This window comes from Catharus ustulatus, chromosome 8 (assembly GCF_009819885.2).
Source record: "Catharus ustulatus isolate bCatUst1 chromosome 8, bCatUst1.pri.v2, whole genome shotgun sequence".
Taxonomy (NCBI): Eukaryota; Metazoa; Chordata; class Aves; order Passeriformes; family Turdidae; genus Catharus; species Catharus ustulatus.
Window position 1 is genome coordinate 14,583,764 of NC_046228.1, and position 24,333 is coordinate 14,608,096.

General features: G+C 37.4%; 1 protein-coding gene across 1 annotated transcript in view; it reads left to right on the forward strand.

Moving 5' to 3' along the window:
• ADGRA1 (adhesion G protein-coupled receptor A1) overlaps positions 1-24,333 on the forward strand; it is a 258,969-nt gene that overhangs the window by 19,817 nt on the left and 214,819 nt on the right. Inside the window, exon 2 of the mRNA XM_033066167.1 lies at positions 24,047-24,118. Coding sequence (XP_032922058.1) covers positions 24,047-24,118 — 72 coding nt within the window. The remainder of the gene's footprint in view (positions 1-24,046; positions 24,119-24,333) is intronic.

A 24,333-nucleotide genomic window follows, 5' to 3' on the forward strand; every position in this document is an offset into this window, starting at 1 on the left:
CTGAGAACACCTCAGTGTTTGGCTGCTGCTGAGCAGGGCTGGCACAGCACTGGCAGAATGTCTCCAACATCCCCCCAACAGGAGGCTGGGGTGGGCAAGGTCCTGGCAGGGGAAATAGCTGGGACAGCTCACCCAGATTAACCAAAGTGATATTCTGTACTGTGAGGCATCAGCTCAGATATGAAATCTGAGGAAAGGCGGAGAAAGGGGAGCATTTGGTGTGTGCATTTTTTGCTTTCTGGGGCAGATGCTACCTGTGCTGAAGCCCTGCTTCCAAGGAAGTGGCTGAACATCACTTGGTGGTGAGAAGCAGAATCAACCTTTTTTCCCCCTCTTTGCTTCTGCATGCAGAAAGTTCCACTTTTGCTTCAGTAAAGTGCCTTAATCTACGAGACATTTTTCATTTTTGTTTTCTCTCCCCTGTCCAGCTGGAGAGGGGAGGGATGGAGTGGTGAGCACCTGGTGTCCAGACAAGGTCAGTGCACCACACCTTGGTAGCCCTGTGTCTGTGTGCAGTGTCTGTGCCTGTCTATGGCATGACAGGGCTGTGGAGGTGAACTAATTCTGCATCTTGTAGTGCCAGGGTGGAATGATTTTGTGTAATTACTGGGATCACCTGTGAAATATTCACTGAAAGTTTTGTTAAGTATAATATGAAATTTTATAGCAGCATATAGAGATTCAAAATTATATAAAAAAATTCATCTAAGTAATTTTTGTTTGCCAGTATTATGGATAGTGCATTTTGAAGTCATTAAGGTATTTGAAAAGGGGGGAACAGGTTCTATGTTCTATTGCTTTACTTTGTATCTTGCATTATTATTATTTCCTATTACCTCAGTTGATGACCAGGACATAAATTAAAAAGCTGTGTGGGTAAAAGGAACAGCAAAACAAGAAACAGCTTCATCACAGCTGTTATTTAAGATCTTTGAAAACTTCTGGCTTTGATTCTTAGGACAGATTCATTCACAAGAGCTTGATTTACTACAGTAGCTTTTAACACCATGTTATGTCAGATACAAGAGTCATGGAGCATTTGAACTGAAAAATACAGATTAAAAATCTTTCTATTAAAAAAAGAACAATTGTGAGCAACATAGTGTCATCAGATAATCCAAGTCTTGTACTGCTCCAGGTCAGAATTCAGGGGATTAGATTTGTTCTTATTTGCTTAAGCCATGGGGACATGGGTCTCAGACTTGAGTTTCAAAAGTGAACTATTGCCTTTCAGCCAGCCCCTGTTCAAGTAGGACCTTTACCTTTGGGGTTAAACATTCTGAAGGGATAAACTTTAAATAAATATGTTAATTTTTACATTGTCAAAGCTGCTTTCCTTGCAAGGTTGCCTTTGCATGGAAGATGAGCTAAGGTATTTGTTTCTAGAAGAATTATATTTCGGAGAAGATGGTAGGAAAGGAATTTTTCCCCATGTTTTTTCCTTTTCTGTTGGAGTGGTTTTAGTTGTAACCTACCTGACACTTCTAGATGGATTTCTAGCTGTAGCTGGCACCAGCCACAGTAATCCTGGCCTACTACCTTCAACCAGATAAGCCTAACAGTAAACCAGGCAGCCACAGGAGTGCTTAGGAACTGAACCTTAGAATATGTGCAACGTGCTTGAGCAAAATACTTGTGCACTTTGCTTTTGTGAAGTTATTTTCCAGTTCTTGTGCTTGCTGGCTAGTTGTTCTCATTTTCTGAAGGAATGGGATCACATCCCATTTTAGTAAGGTTTGGGACCTTCCTGGTCAGCTCTGATGTCCATTCCTGCCTGTCTGAATCCAAGGTGGAAAAAGCAGCTTCCTTCTCTGCATCAAAACGTTGATCTGGAGACAGAGGTTCTGATGAGGAAAATGAGCATAAGGGAAGTGACAGTGATGTCTTCAGATGGTGAGTTGTGAATTAAAAATTACAGGTGCAGTCCTCAATGTCAGTTAAGGATAAGAATGTGATGGATGTGAACAAATATGCTCTGGTGATTCAACTGTTTCTGCATGAAAAGTTGTCATAATTGTTTATTTATGAAGTACCATGAAGATGTGCTGGATTTCATAAATGATCTGAAGTAAATGGGGAGGCCAAAGATGCTAAAATTTTCAAGGATTTTTAAAGTACTGCTTCAGTTCTGCAGTTCTTACAGAAAAATTAAAACCATACATTTTAAGGTGGATTTCTATGTGATAGCTGTTGGATTGCTGTATTGGATCAACATGATTCTGAGTTTGCCTCTGTCGTTTTATTCTGTGAATAAGTTGATTGGTACGAGGTATTCAGACTTTGAAAGCAATGCAGTCAAGTCTTCAAATACATGTTAATTACAGTAATAATATTTTGAAAGTCTGGAGACCAGAAAAAATGATTCCCAGAAGGAAACCAAAAGTTCCAATGAATTAACCTTCAAAGAGAGATTCCAAGTGTAAAGAAATAAGAAACCTCTTCGATGCTGATATATCAAAATTATCTTGAATTTTATTTTCATGTAGCTGTAAGAACATGGATTTTAATTCTGCATGTTAGGAGAGAAGAGAATTAATTGAAGAACATATTTTAAAATACTTTAGTGGCAGGGTGGTTTTTTTACATGAGTAATTATCATAAATTATTATTTTTGATATTTTTATTAGATATTTATGCATTAAAATCAGAAAAAGTAAATTTTTTATTTTATTTCTCAGGAGAGAAGAGGTAGGGCCAAATGTTATCCTTGGCAGGCATAAAGATTGTTGGGATTTAGTCCACACTTGGTATTTTCAAACTGTTCACATTTTGCACTTGTATCTACATCAATTCTGATAAAAAAATCACTCTTTGCCTGTTGGGCACTCCTGGAATAAAACTCACAATTTTTACTTTAATTTCTTTTAACACACACATTTTGTAATGTAGCAATGTTTCTCATTGAAAAAAACCAACAAAAACCATTTAAATAATTTTACTCAATCAGTTAATTATTAAAGACTGAGCTTCTGTTTTTCCTTTTCTGTGCTGCAATAAAACTTGAGTTTTAGCAAAAACCCCTAATCTGTTAATTCTTACACTTGGACTGTATAATGACTACTTATAGCCCTTCTTACCTTTTTTTTGACCCAAATGAATCAAGAAAAACTCAATACTCTGAACTTTGGTGACTGAATATAGACATCATCCCCAGTAAGCAAAGAGGGAGTAACATGGATACATCAACATAAAGACCAAACAAATGCATTGGCAGGATATAATGAGCATAACTTAAGAGGGGACTTTTAGTGAAACTGGAGGAGAGTTGAAGAAGTGAAATTTAAGTATGGCACAAGTATAACTTATGAAAAATACTATTTTCAAAAATATTTACCACCGCAGTACCAAGCTTAATACGCTGAGACAAAGTTTTTTGATTAAAATAGAAATAACCTGTACAAAGCAGTAAGTTTAGTTAATATGAAAGACAAGTTGGTATACTGGCATAAACTGTATCTAAATGCAGGGAGTGACACTGTCAGAGCAGACAATATAATGCTTTAAAAGGAAATTTGGAAAAAGAAATGTGCAATGAGAAAATGTTCTTATCCTGGAGTAGATTAAAAGAGCTCCAGGTAAATTTATTGAAGCTTTGGAGTAATAAGTTTACAGAGGACAGACTTTGAGCAGTGTGGGGCTTTTTAAAATCTCTTTTAAATCTGCAGTACCTCACATGGTAGAAACAGATTTGTCAATGTACAATATTATCATTAAGATAATTCCTATATTTGTGTATTTTTTACTAGCAAAAGCAATTAGAAATTAATTTCAAATATAAGGAAATTGCAAGAGAAACTCGTACGAATGCTGATGGAATAACTTATGTTGCTGGTTTTGTTTTGATAATTTGCTAAGTGTAGACATATTAAGCATTATTTATTGGTGCCTGCCAGCTGCTGTTTGTAATGCAACATGTGCTCGGGACAATATATGCAGGGTAATATTTATTTTGATTTTTTTGGCAGGTTCAGGTCAGCTGCACATTTTGTTATTTTACTTTTTTCTTCCCTCCACTTCCCTTAAGTCAGGAACCGTAGCTTCCTGTAATGTGGCTTTCAGATATTCTCTAAGGAAATTGAATTTCTGGATTCAAAAGCTGCCCATCTCAAGTTCAAGAGCTCTTCTTTCTTCATGAAAACATATTTATGAAACTATATAGCTTAGGAAAATTTTAATCAGCCTTATGAAAGTTCTTTCTCTTTAAACATAGTAGGAAATCTGAAAGAATTTAAAGATAAAGGCACATTGTTGAAGTTTAGCAAACTGTCCTAAAGGTTCATAATAACACTGTAGGATTTAGGAATTTAAATTCCTTTTATTATAGAATCAAAACCACCTGTAAGTATATAAAATACTTTGCCTAGTTTACAGAGACTAGATTTAACATTCCAAAGCAGAATGGCCAAGAGCTCCACCTTTATTTTCAGCTTATGGAACTATTAGGAGCTTGATAGTCTTCTCTGGGAACAGAGTAAGTGTTGAAAAGGACCAAGTCCACTTGGAATGCAAACTTAGAGAACTGACAGGTTTTTTGGCTTTTTTTTTTGCTTGTTTGTTTTTTTTGTTTTTTTTTGGTTTTCTTTGTTTTTTTTTTTTAAGTTCTGCTGTGTGTTAGAAAGTAGGATCTTGGAATTTTCACTTCTTTAAGTGATAATGCATTTGGGAATGAATGAGGCTAGTTGTGGTGTGTAGTTATTTTCACAACTCATTCTTTCTGAACTATGCAGCTGCAAAATTACGGAACATAAACTATGTGGCCAGAAATTTTACTTTTCCTATGAATGTTTCATGCCTTGGGCTAATGCAGCTTATAAAATCTGGTGGCAAGCTTAAAGAAATATAAATAAATTAGTTTCACATGTACTGTGTTAGCTTGTTGATACAGACTATGTCATTTAAGTTACATTCAAGCTAAATAAGAAATCTGTTAATCTTATTCCTGCATGTCTCTTAAAGCCCACAATAATTTTGTATATATATTTTTTAAAATTATGAAATAAATTGCTACCTAAAGCATGTAACTGCTGATTAGTCAGTGGTTAGCTGATGATTTACAGATGGGAGTGAGATGATCCAGATTGCAGGCCAAGGAGCTTTTTATAGTTCTGGGGTATCATTTGGATGAAATTGCAACCATGGATGCTTCAGAAGAAGGGTGATCAAGCAGTTAAAGTGAGGTACCTCTTGTTAGGTTACTCCATCTGTTCTTTATTTGACTGTGGTGAGTATGGTGAAACTTGCTGGGGCATTCATTAAAACATCTGTCTCTTGGGCATCTCTGCAGAGAACACTTACATCTAAAAAGTGTGAGAAAGTGATAAAAAGTGGATTCACTTTTATAATTCCAGTCTAATCCTGTTATTTGCCTCAGTGCCTCTGTCCTGGATCTTCTTCCCTTGCCTCTTCTGGCTGCTGCCTCCAGTCCAGGACCTTGCTTCCACATTTCGTGTGGATGGTGAGAGACTTCCCTCAGGTGCTGAGCTGAGCTTACCCTGATGAAGGTTTCCAAAGCTTATATGTAGATATTCTGCACTGGTAAAATGGGTACTCTGAGAATATTTTATCTCTGAGCAAAGAGTTTATTGTGGTGAGCAATTGCCTAGAAATGCGCAAAGAGATTTCTAAAACTGATCTAGATTTCAGTGAGACTCTAATATTAGATCAATATAATTTAACATGATTGAAAGTTTCAGTCTCAGGTATGAAGACAGTCTTGTAGTTTTTAAACCTCTTTAAAAAATACTCTTTTCAGTCTGTAAGTGTATAAAAACGTAAATAATAGCGAAGATATAAGAGGTGTCTCAAAAAAGAAATCGAGTACAGTGTACAGAGCAGCCCTGTGATTATTGCTCTGTACTCACATGCAAGAGAATGTTGTGACTTGCTTTAATAATGTCACAAGCTTTGTAAACCTATAAAATAGAGAAAAATTGAAAAAGAAAAAAGACCTCCAGGTTTGGCATTTGGAAAAGCACTAATTTTTTATAGACAGAATCAGTGTTTGTGGTGTAATCTATAAAATGTTGAAGACACTTGTGTTGCTGGGTCAGGTGGTGTTAACTGCATCCTCAATGGTGTTTATGTTCTGTTGACATTCTCCAAATGAGGTTGGTAGTTGACTCTCTTACCAAGTTCAAGTCATTTCAGGAAGTTGTTATGCATTAACTTTGCTATTTTATTAATATTATTCTCCTCCTCCCCTCTTTCTTCTCAGCTGAACTTAAACAGATGCTAGATCTGTGCAAGTATCTGATTTCAGGCTCTAGGGCCAGCAGTAGGTCCTTAAAATCCCAAAACTGGCTCTAGAAATAGCCTTTAAAAGGTTTACAAGAGTAACCATCTTATTTTGTAGTACAAGCCATAACTGGAAATGTGATTTCATCTATTTTAAGATAAATTTGCAGTCACACAAACAGTAGTAACAGTGATTTATCACAGCTGTAAAAGATTGGTGCAAGCTCAAAAACTTACCCAACAATGAATGTTTTCATGAGACTTATTGCCCAGGCAGGTACAGGGGAGGTTTTGTTTTTAATATCTCAGATGATTTAGTTGATCAGAGTGAGAGCAGAGTGGCAATTTATAATTGACAGACTAAGTTAAGTCTTTCTGTCAGGCAGCACTAGGTGTGGAGGAAAGGTCAATGAATGCCACCACAGTTTTTCATTGCCCTTGGTAGCCAAGTGTCTCCATGAAAGTCAATGTCAGAATTTCAGCAAGTGACAACTGATTTAACCCTTCCTTCACCAGTTTTGAATGCAGCTCTGTCACTGCTGTGAGCTGTGACACTTGTTAAATGGAATGGCTGAGTTCAGTTGTCATCATAATCTACAAGAATGGCTGTAAATTTTCAAAACTTCTGCCCTTCAAATATGTATGGAGATTATATGTAAAGAAATTTTGACAGTCAAAATCTTTCTTTCAAACCCAGGTACTTACAGCACTCTGTAAAGGTGCCAAGGAGTCCAGCAATCTTTTTGATTTATTCTCTATACTGTAGAGGGAGCTGAGAGTACAGCAGACATTTGACATCTTGATGGAGTTCTGGAGATGTGTTCTGAGGCAGGAGTTGTTTGCTGATGCCTTTAAGTTTATGGTGAACTCTGTGGATCAGTAGCCAGACTTTCTTGTACTGGATTTTAAGTCTTAGTACACTGCATCTGCTAAGTGGAAGTGATTTCAGGCTTGACTTTGCAAAGTCAATACTCTGTGTGCCATGTTCTCATTTTAATCTTGTTTGATCAAATCGTGCCATGTTGTCTCTGAACTTCTATCAAATCATACTGGTTACAGCTAGGAATGCCCCTTAAAGGCTTAATGTAATATTCCTTAGGATTTGGCAATATGAAGAAGATACTGGTTTTCCAAAGAGACCTGAAAAACCCTTTTTTCTCTGCCATTGACAGTGCTGTTCTCTGAGGTGTATGCTCTGAGAAAATTCCTAAGTGTGCCTCTCACAACAATAAATGCTTATTTTTCATGTTCAGTGGTGGCATGCAGTAAAAATGAACTCAGACTCTACTTGGGGTTTTCTGTCTCTGCTCAGAAGATTCCCTTCCTGTGCATCCCTTGGGCACTGGGTATCCCTGGGAGGAACCACTGCTTGCACTGCCCTTCTGCTCAGATGGGTTTCGTAGCTGAACTTAAGGTTTTACCTGTTTCACATTAGCAGGAAAAGCACCAAGAGAGCTCTCCCAGAGAGGTGAGGTAGCTGTGCTCTACTGAAACCCAGCTGATTTAATGGAGTCTGTAAAATGAATACATGTTTGTGTGTTGGTTTTCATACTCAGTGATTTAATAAGCTCAGTCTTAGGGGTGAGATTAGCTTTGCCTAAGCAATGCAGCTGGAGTTTCCTTAAGCTGTCTGAAGCTGGCTCATGTATCTCAGCTAATTCTTGCTCACAGTTTTTGTTCTCCTGGTGTTTCTCAGCAATGCAATTCTTATTCATCCCAATGCTCAGGTTGAAATCAGTAGAGTGGGAGGGAGAGTTGCTTGCTCAGAGTTGCAGCCTGAAACGCTGGAAATTTGATTTTGTTGCCAACTCACCCAGAAGTCCAAAGCCACATGAATAATTCTCTTTCTGCTTCTTCAATTCATTTTCTGTGGAATAATAATACTTAGAGAAATGGGTGTAATTTCAAGGGTAGATAATATTCAGATGTGCTTTATAAAACAAAGAACATTAGAGCTTTCAGGACCTAATGAAGTTAATCTCATTTTTGCTTCTGCTAGATAACTCTGGATTTTGTCTTTGATCATAAAACCTGTGTGAAAGTTTAGATTTTTTTTCCCCATTATTCCTTTGCTTCTGATCTAATTGTTCTTGATACCTATTTTATTTTGCATTGGAAGCAAAAGAAGCTTGAAATTCTGTGTTTATTCATGTCCTGTGCTATTATCAAGAAAGATTATTATCAAGAAAGATTATTGCAAAATAAATATGGTCTTGGTTCTGTTCTGCTACAACCAGTGAGAGAAGGCTTTGCAATGGAAAATAGCCATTCAAACTTAGCATAATTCATAACACAGTGTGCCATTTCAAATATCTGAAAATCTCTTCCCTTAGAAAAGGTTAAGAAAATTCTGTTGGCCAAGGAAAATATCTTTCAGAGTAAGAAACAATGTATTTATATTTCCTCTAGTATATGTATTGTAGTAATAAAAAAGGACAGAGAAGATACTGCCTTTTTCTTTTCTGCAGCTCCCTTTTGGTCCTGGCTATATGATGCTGATTTAGGTAGTACTTTAACATTTAATTTTTTTTTCAGTATGTGCAGCATGATAATGATCCTCAGATGCACATGTATCAAAAAAGATAGCTATTGTGTCATTCATTACTGTAGATATAAGAAACATCAAAAGCAATTTAAAATTCCATTTATCTTGGCTCTGCTGAATCCTGAGATAATGTCTGAGTCCCTACACAGTAGTGCCTGAAAGGTAACACATCCCCTCTCTAGGACTGGCTAGTCTGATGAGGGGAACATGTCTGAGTGGTGTATCTCCAGCATCTATAACTCTGAAATGAAGTAAATTTATAGATAGAGTCTTTTTAGATGGAAATGTGAAAATAACATCTAGAAAACAGATTTTCCTCTTTATTTAGTATAGGATACTTAAGGCATACTTGAATTGAGTTTCAGATTATTCAGCAGCAACTATATAGCTTTTAGTTAAGAAGTGCTCAGGGCTGACAGCCTGAATATTTTGCTGTGAGAAGAGCCCTCAGGGAGCCATGGACACTCAAAATGAAACTGCTTGGTGAGGTGCCCAAATTCTTACTCTCCTCCTGATTTACTGGTACCTGGAAGGAGCCCTGGGTGAGCTTGAATGTCCTGTGCACGTGGGCTCGGCCATCAGCAGCTTTTCCCAACCCTGTGCACACAGGGGCTGTGCTGAGTCCTGCTGTGACACCTGGGGAGCCCTGACCTCTTCCCCTTCTCAGGATAGATGGCAATCCCAAAGGTTTGCTGTGGGCTCCAGAGGGAGTGTCCTGCAGGGTAAGTGCTGTGCCAGGGGGGTGTCAGGCTCCCTGCTCTGCCAGGAAAATCACTGGGATTTGGGGTTCCAGATAGGAAGGAAGCACTGCAGAAGTTGTGACTCAGGGCTGGGGTGTTTTTTGGGGAAAAAAAAGCCTGATTTTTTTAGGATTCCTCTAGTGTGCCCAGATAGTTCCCTTGGGCCAGGTATTTTTCTTCATTTATTGTTGTTTTTGGTTTTGTGTCCACTTCTGGAAACTTCTCATTTTATAGAAAGTTGACAACAAGACTTCTCAGACATGGAGACTTTAAAAAGTGCCAGATCCCTCAAAAACTAATTCCAGAGATGTCATCTTGTAATAAGATTCATTTTATAAGTATAGAAACATTTCTGAAATGAATGGAAAAGCAAATCAGAGCATGACACATTAGATAATATTGCTGTAGGTAGACAACTGATGTAGATATGTTAAGCTTCACTTCAGGTATATTGTTCTTATGGGAGTGTGTGCTTATCTTGCCATGAAATGCTTTAAGGTAGTCTATTAATCTACATAAATATTCAAATTGGTTAGACCAGAGTCATACATAATTAAGACATTGAACCATTCTTATTAATATTTTCCCTAGTCTATGGTGAATATAATTGATTTTGCACAGGAGCAATCAGTTCAGATTGCTTGGCTTGTGTGAAGGACTTGGAATGAAAATGTCTGTTTAGTCTAATAGTGCCTGATACGAAGATTACAATGAAGAGATATATTTAAAGTATGTATTTAAAGTATGTATATCTTGAAATAGCTTATTTTTGGAAATAGAATTCCTGCTTTTACCTAGTTTTTAACACACAAAGCTTTCAGAAAACTTGGTAAAGAAGAACTTCTGATACCTTCTAACTGTTCTGTGGCATTTACTGGGGCTAATTTTTGGCATTGCTTTCTATATTTCTATGACTGCCTTGCTGATATTCTATAAGAACTTGGAGTCTGGTGGAGGGTAAGTAAACAAATTTTAGAGAGAGGGACCTAACAAGCAAGGAATAGCAAAGTTAGCTTCATTCAATACCAGAAACACAGCAGAAATAGATATTCAAATGAAGTTTGAAGGAAAATTATATTTACTCTGTTTAGTCTTTGTAATAACATAGTGTGAGGGTAAAACCGATCAAAGCATCATTGAAATATTCAGGTTTAGTGCTAGAAATCTTATTTGATAATCCAGAGAGTTTATGTTACAGTATATTCTTTTTCTAATAAGGGTTAAGTTGATTTTTTTTGTTATCATTTGGCTGGCACTTGGTAGTCTTTAGTGGGAACTCAAGACCTCCCTCTGGCTTCCCTGGACAGTTTGAGACCCAGGCAGGGGGCTCAGGAACCTTGGCACAGTGCCCAAAGCCCCTGTGCCTTTGATTTCTCTTCCTGGGAAAAATTACCACCCTTACACGAAGAATTACAAGTCACAAAAAGCAAGTAGAGTATAAATTAGATTATTATAAGTTGAAAAAGTAGGTTTTTAAGATTGTTTATAATAAGGGTCCGGGGTCAAGATGGAGGAACTTGGACATGTTCTGTCCTTCTTTCTCCTTCTTCCTAGCATCCATCTTTTAGGTGATGTTGGCACTTTTAGATTGGTTTAGAATAGAACCAGACTGTACAATATAAGTGATAGGTATTGGAAGATAATTGTAAATAATTTTTACGTAGTTTAAAGTATAAAAAGATAATCCCACCCCGGGGGCGAGCAGTGTGCCTGGGGCTGACCTGCTGAACGAACCTCAGCTAGTCAGGGAAAGAACTTTTAGATTAGATAAAATAAACCACCTCTGGAAACCACAGAAGAAGTCACCTGACCCTTTCTCTGGTGCTCAGGCTGGAACACAGAGACTCAAAAACAACACAGGTGGTCGGCTCAGGCTGCAGAGACACCACCGGCCACAGTCTTTAAGATATACTACATGGTTTCAGTCAAGATTCAGTAATGGTGCAAAATATTCATCCTAGGAACTTGCTGCCTTCAATTCTATACATTAACCATCTCCTATGTCAACTGAGTGAGCACAGAGTAATAAGTGTATGAGGAGCAAAGAAATAACAACGACGTGTGTTGCATGTAGTGCAGTGACAAATGAGAAGATGTCATTTCAATGGGAAAGCGACGGATGGGTGCCCGTGCTGATTTTGGCTGTTATAAGAATTGTCTGCTGTGCCCTGTACTTCCTTGTGCTTTCTTGTCTTTGATGGATGATGGGTCTCCACATGGGTACACCCAACTGCCCTCTACTCTAACAGGGGCTTGCCCAAAGAATGAATGTCTAAGGTATTTATTTTAGGGATTATTTAAGGACAAGCATGCTGTGCTGTTTTTCTAAAGAACAAAAGTGTGTATTGCTTGTAGATCAGTTTAGTAAATAGCTTGTTAATTAATTATATGTGTACCAGAAAAGACAATCTTTATCTTATCAAATGGAAGGCTTTTCTTTACTTGTTTTTTTCATTAGTACTCATAGCTATACTCTCTTCCCTAACCCTGCTTTTATTTATTTTGTGCTTTTTATTTCTTCAGTTCTTTCTGAAGACACTCTGTTTTTAAAAAATAAATAAGTGCAACTGGTCTTACTTATCCTTTCATGTCATTTCAGGCATCCCTGAAAGGTGCTATCGCTCTCATTATTTATTCAAGGATCTGAAGGCACTTCTGAAAAAAAGAATAAATTATTCTGTCATCATTAGTTTAGGAGAATTTTTAAAACCACTGAAAGAAATGAATTGGGAAACCATTAGGAATAACCAAGCTTCATTTAACATAGCTGTGATCATTTCAGGACGTGATTCCCCATGAAGGCTTTGGAATTCCTTTTGGATATTGCTGCCAGAGTTTATTATTTTAAAAGCAATGCATTCAGCTACAGTTATTGTATAACTAAATGTTTTAGGAGCCATTTGGCAGAAATGCACTCTGTGAGGTAAAGCTGGATATTTGCAATCGAGTACCAAACAAAAGGTGTTCAGTGAGCTGAACACTGACTAATGTGAAAGAAATAGATACAAAGCAAGGCTGGAAGAAGTTCGTTGTGTAATGGAAGTCGAATCAAATGATTGGTGTCTTTGTATTATTTATACCAATGTTTTGAACAGTTGTGCTGAAAGCTTTATTTCAGAGATTGCAGCTATAGTTAAAATGGAAAGAACATCAAATATTGAACAACACAGCCTTAGGAAGATAATTTTAAGTACCTGAGCTGATAGATATAGACTGAGATTAAAAAAAGACAAATCACAACTGAGACCTTCATTGACCACTTTAGCTTGGAAGCTGGGAAGTAGATGGAGATAATTGGTGTGCTACATTCATCACATGGGGTGAAAACTGTCTTCCCAAATGTCCTAGGAGAATTTTCTTGAAGCCTATTTTCTTAAGGTAACCACATTTCCCTTCACCAGTGCAAAATCTGAGTGATAAGACACGAGGATGTTGCTTAGGCTTAAAGTTAGTACTTTTAACCAAGTAAGTGGAGTCTTCTGCTTACAGTAATTAATTATTAATTGTCTGTGAGGGACCCATGTTGGGTAAAGCAGAAGGAGATTCTGGAAATGCTCAAAGTCTGCATCCTCATGTTTGGAGGTCCTCAATCTGACACTTACTATGACAATTCTCTTGCATAAATGGTCTGTGCAGTAAGTTTAGAGCAGATGACCTCTGTGCTGTCTAAATTTCAAATTTTTAGGGATTGTTCAATCTACTGTAGTTGCCTTTATAAATAGGGCTCAAGGCCAAAATAATCCACAGCAGCTATTGTGGATTACACAACTGCACAGAAGTGTCACAATTTCACCACTCTGAGCAGTGCTCTGATCTACCCAGGTCTGCTTTAGGCAGGAGAGGGGCCTGGATGACCTCCAGAGATCCCTTCCAATCCAGATGATTGGGAGAATCAAATTATCTGTCATCCTGCATTTTCTCCCTCAAATGGACACTAACCCAAATCTGTTTTTTAAACCATTTTGCAGACCTGAAGCAGCTCCAAAAAGAGCTATAAACTTGCATGATGGACTGTATGCATTGTGTTGGGTTCACTTGCTCTCTGAATTAAACAAGAATAATCACTGTTTAAAACTTTGGGCTGTCACTCTGTTAGAGTGTATAACAGTAGCTGTCTGAAGTGCCTTAGAAGAACTTTTGTCACTCCTTATTGGTAGCTAAAACTCTGTTCCTCTCAGTCTTTGACACCAAATTGAAGGCTGAGGAGTGTTCTGATGTTCAGTCTTACTGCTGAAGCAAAATAGAATAAAAAATTTAGATTTCCTAACCTAGCTATTTAAATATATCCTTATGAGAAAAGATTTTCTTTTCAAATTCAGCTAGGAATGATTTAATGATGCCAGACCAGGTGTTTTTCAGACTTTCAGTTTTCTTACATATTACCTAAAGGATGCACAATGAGTTATTTCATTGATTTATCACAAGGTATACACTGTCATGTAAAAAAAAAAAATACTGCAGATAGCTCCTTCACAGAATGCAGTAACAGTCCCAGCAGAAGTTGTAAGTTAAGCTATAAACATTGTAAAAACAACTAGCCAATTTGTGGGAAAATCAAAATAAATTACTACAATGGAAACATTTCAGTATTTTTCTGGATTTATATAGTCAGCAATTGTTACTGCTTAACTTTTAGTAACTGAGAAACATGAACATTTTGAAGACAATTCTGAGCATAATTCTCAGAAATAATGTGGAAATTTTATAATGCTCTTTTAGAAATACATAAAAGATTAGCAAAACTGGGGAAAGCTAAATGAGTGCTTCAGGATTTAAAAGAGGAGCAGTGAGCTGAATAAGAGAAGTGCTGAAAAGATCTTACAAAGGAAACAAAAGGTAATATAAGAAGTGTAATAAAAAAGGAATGGTGATCAGGAAATTTTCTCTTTTTACAGAGTGACTTGGAAGTAAGTTATAGTAAAATCTGAATTAGGAAAGGTGAATTCTTTCTTGTAAAATTTTAAATTAAATGTTAATAACTTATTTGATAGTCTTGTTAAAGTTCTTGAACTTAAAAATCAAAAATTTATTTGTAGAACAAAGCCTCCTGACTGTATTGTATGAAGTGTACAAACCAGCATTGGCCCACCTGTGGAGCTGTAAGGCATTTTGGGGTGCTTGTGACCTTTTGGCTGAGCAGTGGAGTTATGCTTACCTTGCTGTGAATTACCACGGTAAATTGCTTGCAGAACCATTTTTAAGTGGGGAACCTAAAAGAGCTTCTTATTCCCACTGCAATGGGTGTACTTATGTCCTGTAGGATGAAGATGTTTGTCAGCTCTTGTCTGCCTTGCTGGTGCTGAAATGCTCAGTGTGCACATTGCTCCAGTCTCTCAGCTGGTGGAGTTTGCACCACTGCTCTTGGTGAATTGTCTAAGTGTGAATGAGAAGCAAACATAAGAATAGAATCTTCCCACAATCTCAACTGAGTTGAATGAAAAGCATCTCAAAAGCTAATCCTCCTGCAAACAATCACTTCATGAAATCCATTTGCATATTGCAGAGTTTACTCAATAGAGAACTTTAAATTTTTTAATATTTGTAGGAGAATAGTTTGTAAGGCTGGTGCAGGAGGCAGTCTTCCTGAATGAATTACAGCTGTACTGATTGCTGGGAAGTGGAGACAGCCTTGCCTGCCCAGTGAGGATGGGGGTTGTAAAAGAGTGGGGCAGCTGGGCCAGAGGAAGTTGCTGTTGGAGCCTGAGACCTGGGGTCTGCTGCAGTTTGGGATGGAGCTCGCTGGCTGTGCTGTGGGGAGGAAGGGACGTGAGGTCATGCAAGGGACAGACAAGGTAAGGTGTTGTGGGAGGGACAGACAGGGTTGGGTGGCTGGATAAGGGACAGGTTGGGGTAGTTGGTCATGCAGAAGGAAAAAGGAAACTTGCAGAGAGAAGGAGGGAAGGAGTCAGTGCTGCGTGAAGTTGCCTGAGAGAAGGCACGAGAAGCTTTCAGTAAAGGACTGGTGATGATGCCTGTCACATCCATCTTGACATAATTACCACAAATATTCTGTATGAATCTCATTTTTCCCCAATAAAAATGGTTTTTAAATACGTATTGATAGAAGGATGTGCAATGAGTTCAAGGCAAAACCAAGAACACCAGGGCATGCAGACCCACACCGTCACCAGTTGGCTACATACACTTTTAGAAATAGTGTTTTATTGCAAGTTCAGGCACAAGGATTTCTTTTCCATTGCAGGGAGAGCTTTGAATGATTCCTCTCTTTCTCCAAAGAAAATGTTGACGATAGGGTCTTTGATCTTCAAAAACTAATGCACATGACAAATTTAATTCATGTAAATAATTCTGTTGGACTCAGTAAGACCCATCACAGGAAGTTAAACACGGATAACTTTCTCTCAAATAAAGACCATGCACGTGGTAGGCATAGTGATATAGCCCAAAAGTTCACTTAGGTAAAGTTCTCTCTTCAAAAGATATAATGAAAATGCTGTCTTATCAAAAGATCATGTGGGTTTTTTTAAAAAAACATTTGAAAAAAATATTACATGCACTAAAGTTCAAATCTTGTAAAAGCAAGATTTATGTAGACAGCTGAATGGTGTTAAAAGTGTCCATGTTGTGGTAAAATAGTAATGATTTATCACATTTTTTTATAGCCTCATATTTTATGTTCAGTTCAATATTATGTGATTTTAGGAAATATCACTGCGTAATTCCAGTTTACTATTCCAGTGCTATTGTCAAACCTTTTTCTATAATCATCCACTCATGGTGCAAGTTTTCCAGGTACTGACTTTCTTGAATACAATTGATTAAACTTTTAGCACAGAAATGTGTGTGACACTTTGGGTGTTCAGTGATCTTTAGAAATAACCTTTAGACCTCAAGTTCTTGTAGGGGAGAAAAAAAAGATTTTACTTAATAGGGTCATCTAGTTCAGGAATCCTCTAGTGCTTCACAAAAGTCATAAAATAGACAAGCACATTTCTTTCAGAAGTACTTACAGTCCTATTAGTAATGCTTTGATTCCTACTGCTTCTTGTCCTGTTCAGTTAATTAATATCATTCTGTAGTGGAGTGGGCTTGTTCAAAAGCTGAAAACTCTTTAACTCCCCCACTGTTAGGAAATCATATTAAAATTTCTATTTGAGAGTGACCTTGCTGCTTCCTTTTGTTGATACATTAATACCACTAAACCAGTATTAGGGAGAGAATGAATTGTGTGTCCTGCTAGTGATGATAATATTTTGTTTTACTGTTTGAATTGTGATGTTGCTTACACAAAAAGGCTCTTGAATATGATTTTGCCTAATTAAATCAGTTGATGTGGTAATTAATAAGAGAACTCTCTGGATTTGGTATTTTGAATGTGACCTAGCAGTCCCTTATATCCAAGAGGACTCCTGATGAAAAGCCACCAGTATGAACACCAAAAAAATAAGGCTTTGGCCTTATACTTTCAGCTGCTGAAAGTGGGGCTATTGAACAGTGGTTTTCCACAAAAATAATATTCTGTTTCTGTGCCACAGTTTCTCCCACATTCCATTAAATTTATGACAGACTATTTGCATTCATTTGCACTTTTGGAAGGACTTCCATTAAAATAACTAATTACCTAAAACGAAATTTCATGATGCTTATGCTTTCTTTTGCTATCATAAATGGTGTCAAGATCTGGAAACTGCTCTTCTGCTGGTACTGTACAAATTAGAATGATAATTAGCACACTGTTACTGCCTCTTTGGCTGTAGCTGTTTGGGGGTTGTTTCTGCCATATGAACATGCTTTATACTATAGAAGGCAGTTTTTGAATATTCTTCTGTTTTCATTAATGCTTGGTAGTGCTGCACGTGAATGGGTTGAACGAAAGCTGGGAAAAGATAATGGAATTGGAGGTGCTGAGAGACCAGGTTTTATTGCTTTCTACAGGATTTTTGTGTGATTCTTTTTAAGAATGCTGACCACATGGTTTGTTTAGTTCAAAAAGACAATACAAGGGGCCACAATCCCCTTCAGGAAGAGAGGAGTCACTTTAGGCCATTATATGCATCTTTACTCTTCTGATAATTGAGCTTTATGCTCTTTTAAGTTTCAGTGTTCTCAAAGTCAAGAAAGAGAGGCAGACACTATGAATTACTGTACACAGATACTGATATATAATAAATTAATAAATACTCCCCATATCTTTAGAACTTCTCCTTCCTTGTGTTTGGGTATCAGACTATATAGATGTCCTTCACACCCCATTCATCTTGTGAGCTGTCAGTAGTGTTTTCTGTCCTTTTTCTCTTTTCACTTGTTCAATCAGTTTTGTTATTGTTCTGTGACTTCCCTCTTTGTCTGTATAGTTTGATATTATCTGTTGAAGTCCTAGGTGGTAGCTCAACTGTGATTTTCAGTTTGGAGAGGGGAAGAAAAAAAGTGCAGTTAGTACCTGTCTTTTATGATAGTTCCATGTATTTTGCCATGTGTGACACAAAAAGCAGGTATTCTTTTTTGAATTTATTTTTCTATTTCTGCCATGCTTGTGGGCAAACTCCTTAATTTGTTTCTGTGGTGCAGCTCTCAATGAATTATGGATGTTTTGGGGAATAAACAGTAGTCTGGCTTACCAAGAAGGATTTTAAAATGTTAAAAAAGTTTGGAAAAACCTAGTTTTTCATTTTGCTCTGTAGGATTTCAATACAAATAATTCCAGTCTTATCCAGATACCATAAAGAAATCAAATTCATGTTTCATTACCAGTGTTTGAGGGAATTTCAAAGAATGTCTGCTCACCCTCCTTTTGTGTCTAACCACATACCACATGTAAAGGGAAAAAACATCTTAAACTGCAATATGTCAGCTGTTATCAAACTTCCATGAAAAATGATTAACTACTATTTGTACTGAAATTGTTATTTTGAAATAAGAGAAATTTCAAATTGCTTGATGTTAAGTTTGTACATAAGAGAAACTGCAGAACTCAAACACAATTTCTGAACAGAACCCCAACACAGCTGTTCCAGATGTACAATCTTAGTGGGGCAGTTTTTCTGTCTTTGTTTGAGTTCTCAAGGATGTGTGCCTAGCACACCTTTCTACTTGAGAAGTGGGGACCTGAGTAGGGATTGAGAAAGTGCACAGCAGGGCTAGGTGTGGCTGGGGTCTGGTTGGTGTTTCCTGAAGCCCTTGAGTGTCCCTTCAGCTTGCTCAGTGAGTGGGGCTTAAAGGAAAGATTCTGGATCAATTTTCTAGATGTGGTCTGTCAGCCTAGACACAGGCCTGGGTCAAGTCTGATCTGTGCCAGCTTTTGGGCTGCTCAGCAGAAAATCAGGTGAAAGTTGACATTTTACTGATTTTTCATGAGGTTTGGGTGGGAGTTTTTTGCTTGTGGTTTTCGTGTATTTTCCCCTGTGAGTATTATCAGAGGAAATACATATTTTTATTAATGGGTCACACTTCCTCCTGTGTTCACTATGCATTTGGGAATAGCAGTCTTCATCTGAATGCCTTGTCCTCCACGGGTTTGGTTATCTGAGCTGCTTTCTCTGTGGCTGCACTGCTGTGTGAGCTCACAGGCTTTAGGCATTTCTGGTGGGATGCAGCACCATCCCACTGAAGAAGCCTCAGCTGTGGAATTTGTTTACTCTGTAATGTCATTGACTTTGGACTTTTTAGCAAGATTCCTTCTGTCTAAGGGGTTATAGGAAGTTGAAGTTTGTTTGCATTATGATTGAGAGGTCTTTATTTGATACTTTTAAATACTACAGTAAATTCTCTTATGCTGGGCATATTTTATGCTTGAATGAGACTTTGTTGCACGGGGTCACATCATCCTGTACTTCCAGTGGTTTCACAAAACCAAAAATCACAGCATAATTTTAAGCAAACTGTGATTTGGGCTCGTTTAATTCAAACAGAGGAATCTGAAAAAAATGGAGGAATTACTTTTATCCATTAGAACAATTTATTATTTTGGGAATGTCTGTGCTGTAAAGGAAGGGTGTCCAGGAGGGAGTGGAAGCAACGGCTCATTGACTGTCTGTGCTTCTCCATTGTCAGCATCTCCTTGGCATGCTTTTGCTGCTGGTGTATGTGAGGTTGGTTGGTTGTTTCCAGTGCAGGGTGGATGAAATCGTGTTCAGCCTGTGCTGCAGCACACCAGGGAGGAGCATTTGTGCTGTGAAACTGTATGCATGGATTAAATGCTGTAGGATGTCAGTGCAAGTCAAGAGAGGGTGTTTGAGTGATATCCCTTCGGAGCAGGAGCTGAGCTGGAGGGCTCCAGGGGCCAGGAAAGGACAGAGCTGTGCTGAGTGAATGTTCTGAGCAGCCTCCCTGAGGTGAACTGTCCCCCAGAGTGCCCTGGGAGGAGTAGCAGAGAGCCACAATTCCAGAGGGTCAGCTGCAGTACCCAAATGGTTCATAGCATGTCTGATCAGCAGAGTGGTACTGACAAGTAAATTGCTCCCCAGCACTATTTTAGTTGTATCCTGTCAGAGCTGGGACTGCAACTACCTTGATTTGAAATTTCAGTTTCTTGGGCTTGAATCATTAATGTATTATCATATACACAAGTACTTTGCTAACTGCTTTCAGAAAGATACTTGTTAGAAGGCATGTCTGGGAAACTTCTTCCTTAACAAAACCAAAACAATAAACAAAGGAAAAAACCCCACTGCCACCACCAAAAAACCAAACCTTAAACCAACCTATCAATCAACCCCAAACCCCCCCAAAACTCAAACCAAAACAAAAAAACTACCTGAAGCGGATTTTGGGTTTGGCAAATATGTTCATTGAAATAAAGTGTGCTCATTTCCATAGTGTTTCCTCTGCTGGAATAAAATATTTAAAATGTGAGAGTCTTAGCACATGGCTAGAAACTGATAATTATTTAAACCAGCTGCCTAGTTGCAGTGTATAGTGAGATTCAGCACTGTGATTCACTAGCACATAAGAAAAAAAAAATCCCAAAAAGCAACCAAGTGAAAATGCTATGGATAGATAAAATGTGAGAAGTACTTATTCACACTGGGTGCATGGTGCTGGTTTATTTTTTAAAATGCAACCTCTATTTGAATTTTGATTAGAATAAATGAGTCAGTTTCTGTTAGATCTGTCAGTTATAATTTTGTTATTTGCTTTCCAGAATAAAATCCGTGAATAAAACTTTTATTTTGTGTACTTATTCACCAAACCATTGCATCTGTAAGTACAAGAGAAGGATGCTTATTAGTGCAAAATTTCTGCAGGCCTTTAATTAGAATAATTTCCCTATAAGCAGATGACTATATTCTAGGGGAAAGAGAAACTTGCCTGTTTTGGCAATACTTGACACCTTTCATGGCCATTCTGTTGCTTGTCTAAAGAAATAATGTGCAAAAATTATTGACTGTAATTTTGGCATCAAGAAGAAGAGCCAGAGTTTTTCCTGGCATTGATTATTTTAAGATTTTTTTATGGTCTGTAGTTAAACCTCATTTCTCTGTTAGGATTTTGAACATTGATGAAGAAGTGAGGAAAGTTTTGATTGCAAATATCCTCAGAAGGGAAGGATGTTATGAGATGCATGAAAAGTTTAGTAAGTGATTTATTACTGTTTGAAAAATAATGTGATTTATATTTGCCAGTGAAGTTGTTCACTTAATCACAGAATTGATCTTCATTGTGAGCTAAATCCTTCTTGATAAGAGCCTGTTGCAAGTTCTTGTACATCACTAAAACTAATTAAAAACAGGTGGATTCTTCCCATGTAGCAGTACCACCCAGCTGAATGAAATGTAGATGACTTGTATGAATTGTTAGAGAGGATGTTGTTTTCCTTAGGGACTGTACTGGAATGTTAGGATTCTCTAAAGCTGCATTTCTGAACAGAAAAAGAATCATATTTTAACTATGATACCCATATTACTTTGTTTATAAAACCTGAATTTAAGTTGGCACTGTAGAGAAGAGGAAACCCTGAAGGAAACCTTATTTTTGAAACCTGATCTCTGTGTGAAAGTCTCTGTGAAACTCTGGTATGAAGATTTGAAGGGTTTCATTTAGAAACTCAAATCTATATAGCTAAGTTTTGTTGTCAGTTTTTGTTTTTTTTTAATTTTGTTCTGTCACATTTCACAAGAATGAATGAGATAGTAATATTGTAAAATCATGAGCTACGTTTACTGAGTATTCCACTTATGAACTAAATGGTCTGCTTAATCCTGTGACTTATTGCTAGTTTGAGAGTTCTCTTTAATTAATAGGAGTTTGTTTTATGTGGATTAATGATGCTGGTTTCAATCTAGGCGTGTAGGGCTGTGCAGAGCAGGACATGGAGCAGAGCTGGAGACCACCTGACTTGTGCTGCATTTTCATGGAGTGCCAGCAAAGTGCAGACTGCCTCTTTTTCTGGGCAGAATGAATAGAAGGCTGGAAAAACAAATTGGCACAATGAAAATTTTTTAAAGACAGAAGCACTTGTATCCAAGCCAGCTGTGAGTTTTGAAGTGCACGGATCTTTTCAACTCGGACTGTGCAGAATGGTCCAAATGTAATCTTTGTATCTAATGTCACTGTAATAGACCTCAAAGATGGTATCTGTAACACAGCATATTAAAAAATGACCCAATATGTCATTTTTATGTTTTTCTATTTCTGGAATTTATGTTAGTCTTTCCAAGCTTAGCCAATTTTAACTTTGGGCCTTCATTTTTCCTTGACTGACTCAAGTTCTGTGCAGCCTCAGAAGACAAGTTGAGTGAATAAAAGAGTAAAGTAATAGAACATTGAAAACAAAACACTAGAGCATTTAATGTATTTACATTTTCTAGTTTAGATGTTTTGAATTTTAAGTAATTCATCATGTCACTGCTGAAATGTATTCCTAAAATGGTAAAGAAGAGTTGGTAAATTTGGATGACTATTTATTGTCATACATAATATTTTTAATCTGAGAAGTAGGAGGAGGAACTTGTGAAATGTGCAGTTTCTTAATGGATGGAAATAGACTGTGTGTGTATTAGAGCATATTTAATTTTTGTTGCAAACTTAGGCTTCTGTGTGCTTGCAGATGCATGTGGGTATGGACCACGATGGTGCCAAATTGCCACTTGTGGGTGACACTGTGGCTCTGGGGGAGGAGTAATGCTGCTGCACAGGTTTACTGACCAGCAGCAGAGTGCAGTAAAGTGTAGGTCAGGTCTGAGCACCTCTGCTCTCCATGTAGATGGCCCACAGTGGGCCATCAACTCATCTCAAAATACACATTTATTTACGAGTTTTAGATCTGCAGAAATCTCCAGATCTTATTAACATTGCAGTATTTTAACTTTGCTAATTAATAATGATTTTTGTTTTCCTGTGGGTCAGTGTTGTTACATTTGCACCTAGACTTGAGATTTTTTGTGGTAGATGTGTGTTGGGATAAAGAACTTACTGTTCATATACAATGGCAAATGCTAAGAGCAAGGCTATCTTGTCTTGTGCAACAGATTGTTTAAAAATGTCACAAAAATAAAAATATGATGAAGAAATCTCAACTTTTCTAGTTAAGAGCATAACATTTCTTTTGAAAATTTTTTAAACTACTTTCTATCTTATTGCAAGCTGCATGTCTTATTTTAAAATGTACTTTTTCCACTAGAGAAGTATAATTTATTGTAAATGTTACATTAAAAGACTCATTTTTCAGGCAGTTGGAATTAATTTTTTTCAGAGACAAATGTTTCTTATGCACATTGCATAATCATTAGATTAAAAACCCAATTTCTCCAGCTTCTAAAACAAACCATTTCTTTTGCATATTGAAAGGCTTTTAAAGGGTAACATCTTCAGAACAAGTACATGTTCATATTGTATTGCCTCTGAAATAGCTGGGAACATACAGTGGTGGAAAATCACTAAACTAGAGAGGATCACTTGTGAGTGCACAGTACCTTAATGCAAAGAGGAAGAATAAACAACTTTTTAAATGGCCTGCATGCAGGGCCAGTTTGCAAGTGTGTGATGGTGATGATGCTTGATGGGTCAGACACAGTTTAATTACTGCATTTCTGCTGTGCAGAGGTTAAAACAAGAAAACATTTTTGGACTTGTCTGTTTTTGTTTGTCCCTCCTATAGAAAATTAAATACTTTGTCTGTATATGTGAGCTATCCATGGTATGATGGCTTGTACCTCCCTGCTACAGCAGCCACTGCAAAGTGATTTTATTGTCCTCTAATCTACTGGAACAGTTTTATAACATGCCTTTTGCTTTACCAGCCTTTTTGCAGACTGGGAAGCCCAGAAAATACCTTAGTGGTAATTTAGAATCTACTAGTAAAGTGTGGGCATTTAGCAGTGTTAAAATTTTCAAGCTGGCGTCAAAATTAATTTCTTGACGTATTTCTTGACTGTGCTTTTATTTAATAAAGAAGAAACTATACACTTCAGGAAATGGTAATCTTTATTTATGGCAATGATGGGAAAATGCAAATGAAGCAGTGAATTTTGTGATTAGTATTTTACAGAGCAGTCACTTACTGTAATTATATGTTTTAGATCAGTGGAATTATCATGTTCTATTAACCAGATTATTTCCTGACTTGTAGGATTCTGAGTAACAACAAGATCTTGTGGTTGAAGAATGGCTCTTTCTTCGGGCTGAGATCCCTGGAGAGACTGTGAGTAACTGATCAGCCTTGCTCCACCTTCATTAAAAGTCTTTGTACTTCAAATATAGAAACAAACATCAGATAATGAAGTTGAGCTGCTCTGAACTGTATTGCACAGTAGAGTTTCTAGGCAGTCGTCAGGTTAAGAAACAGCATAAAAATGAGTGTATGGGGATGGACGTGGAAAATACAGGAAAGCACTGCCATCAATTTGGAACTAAAAT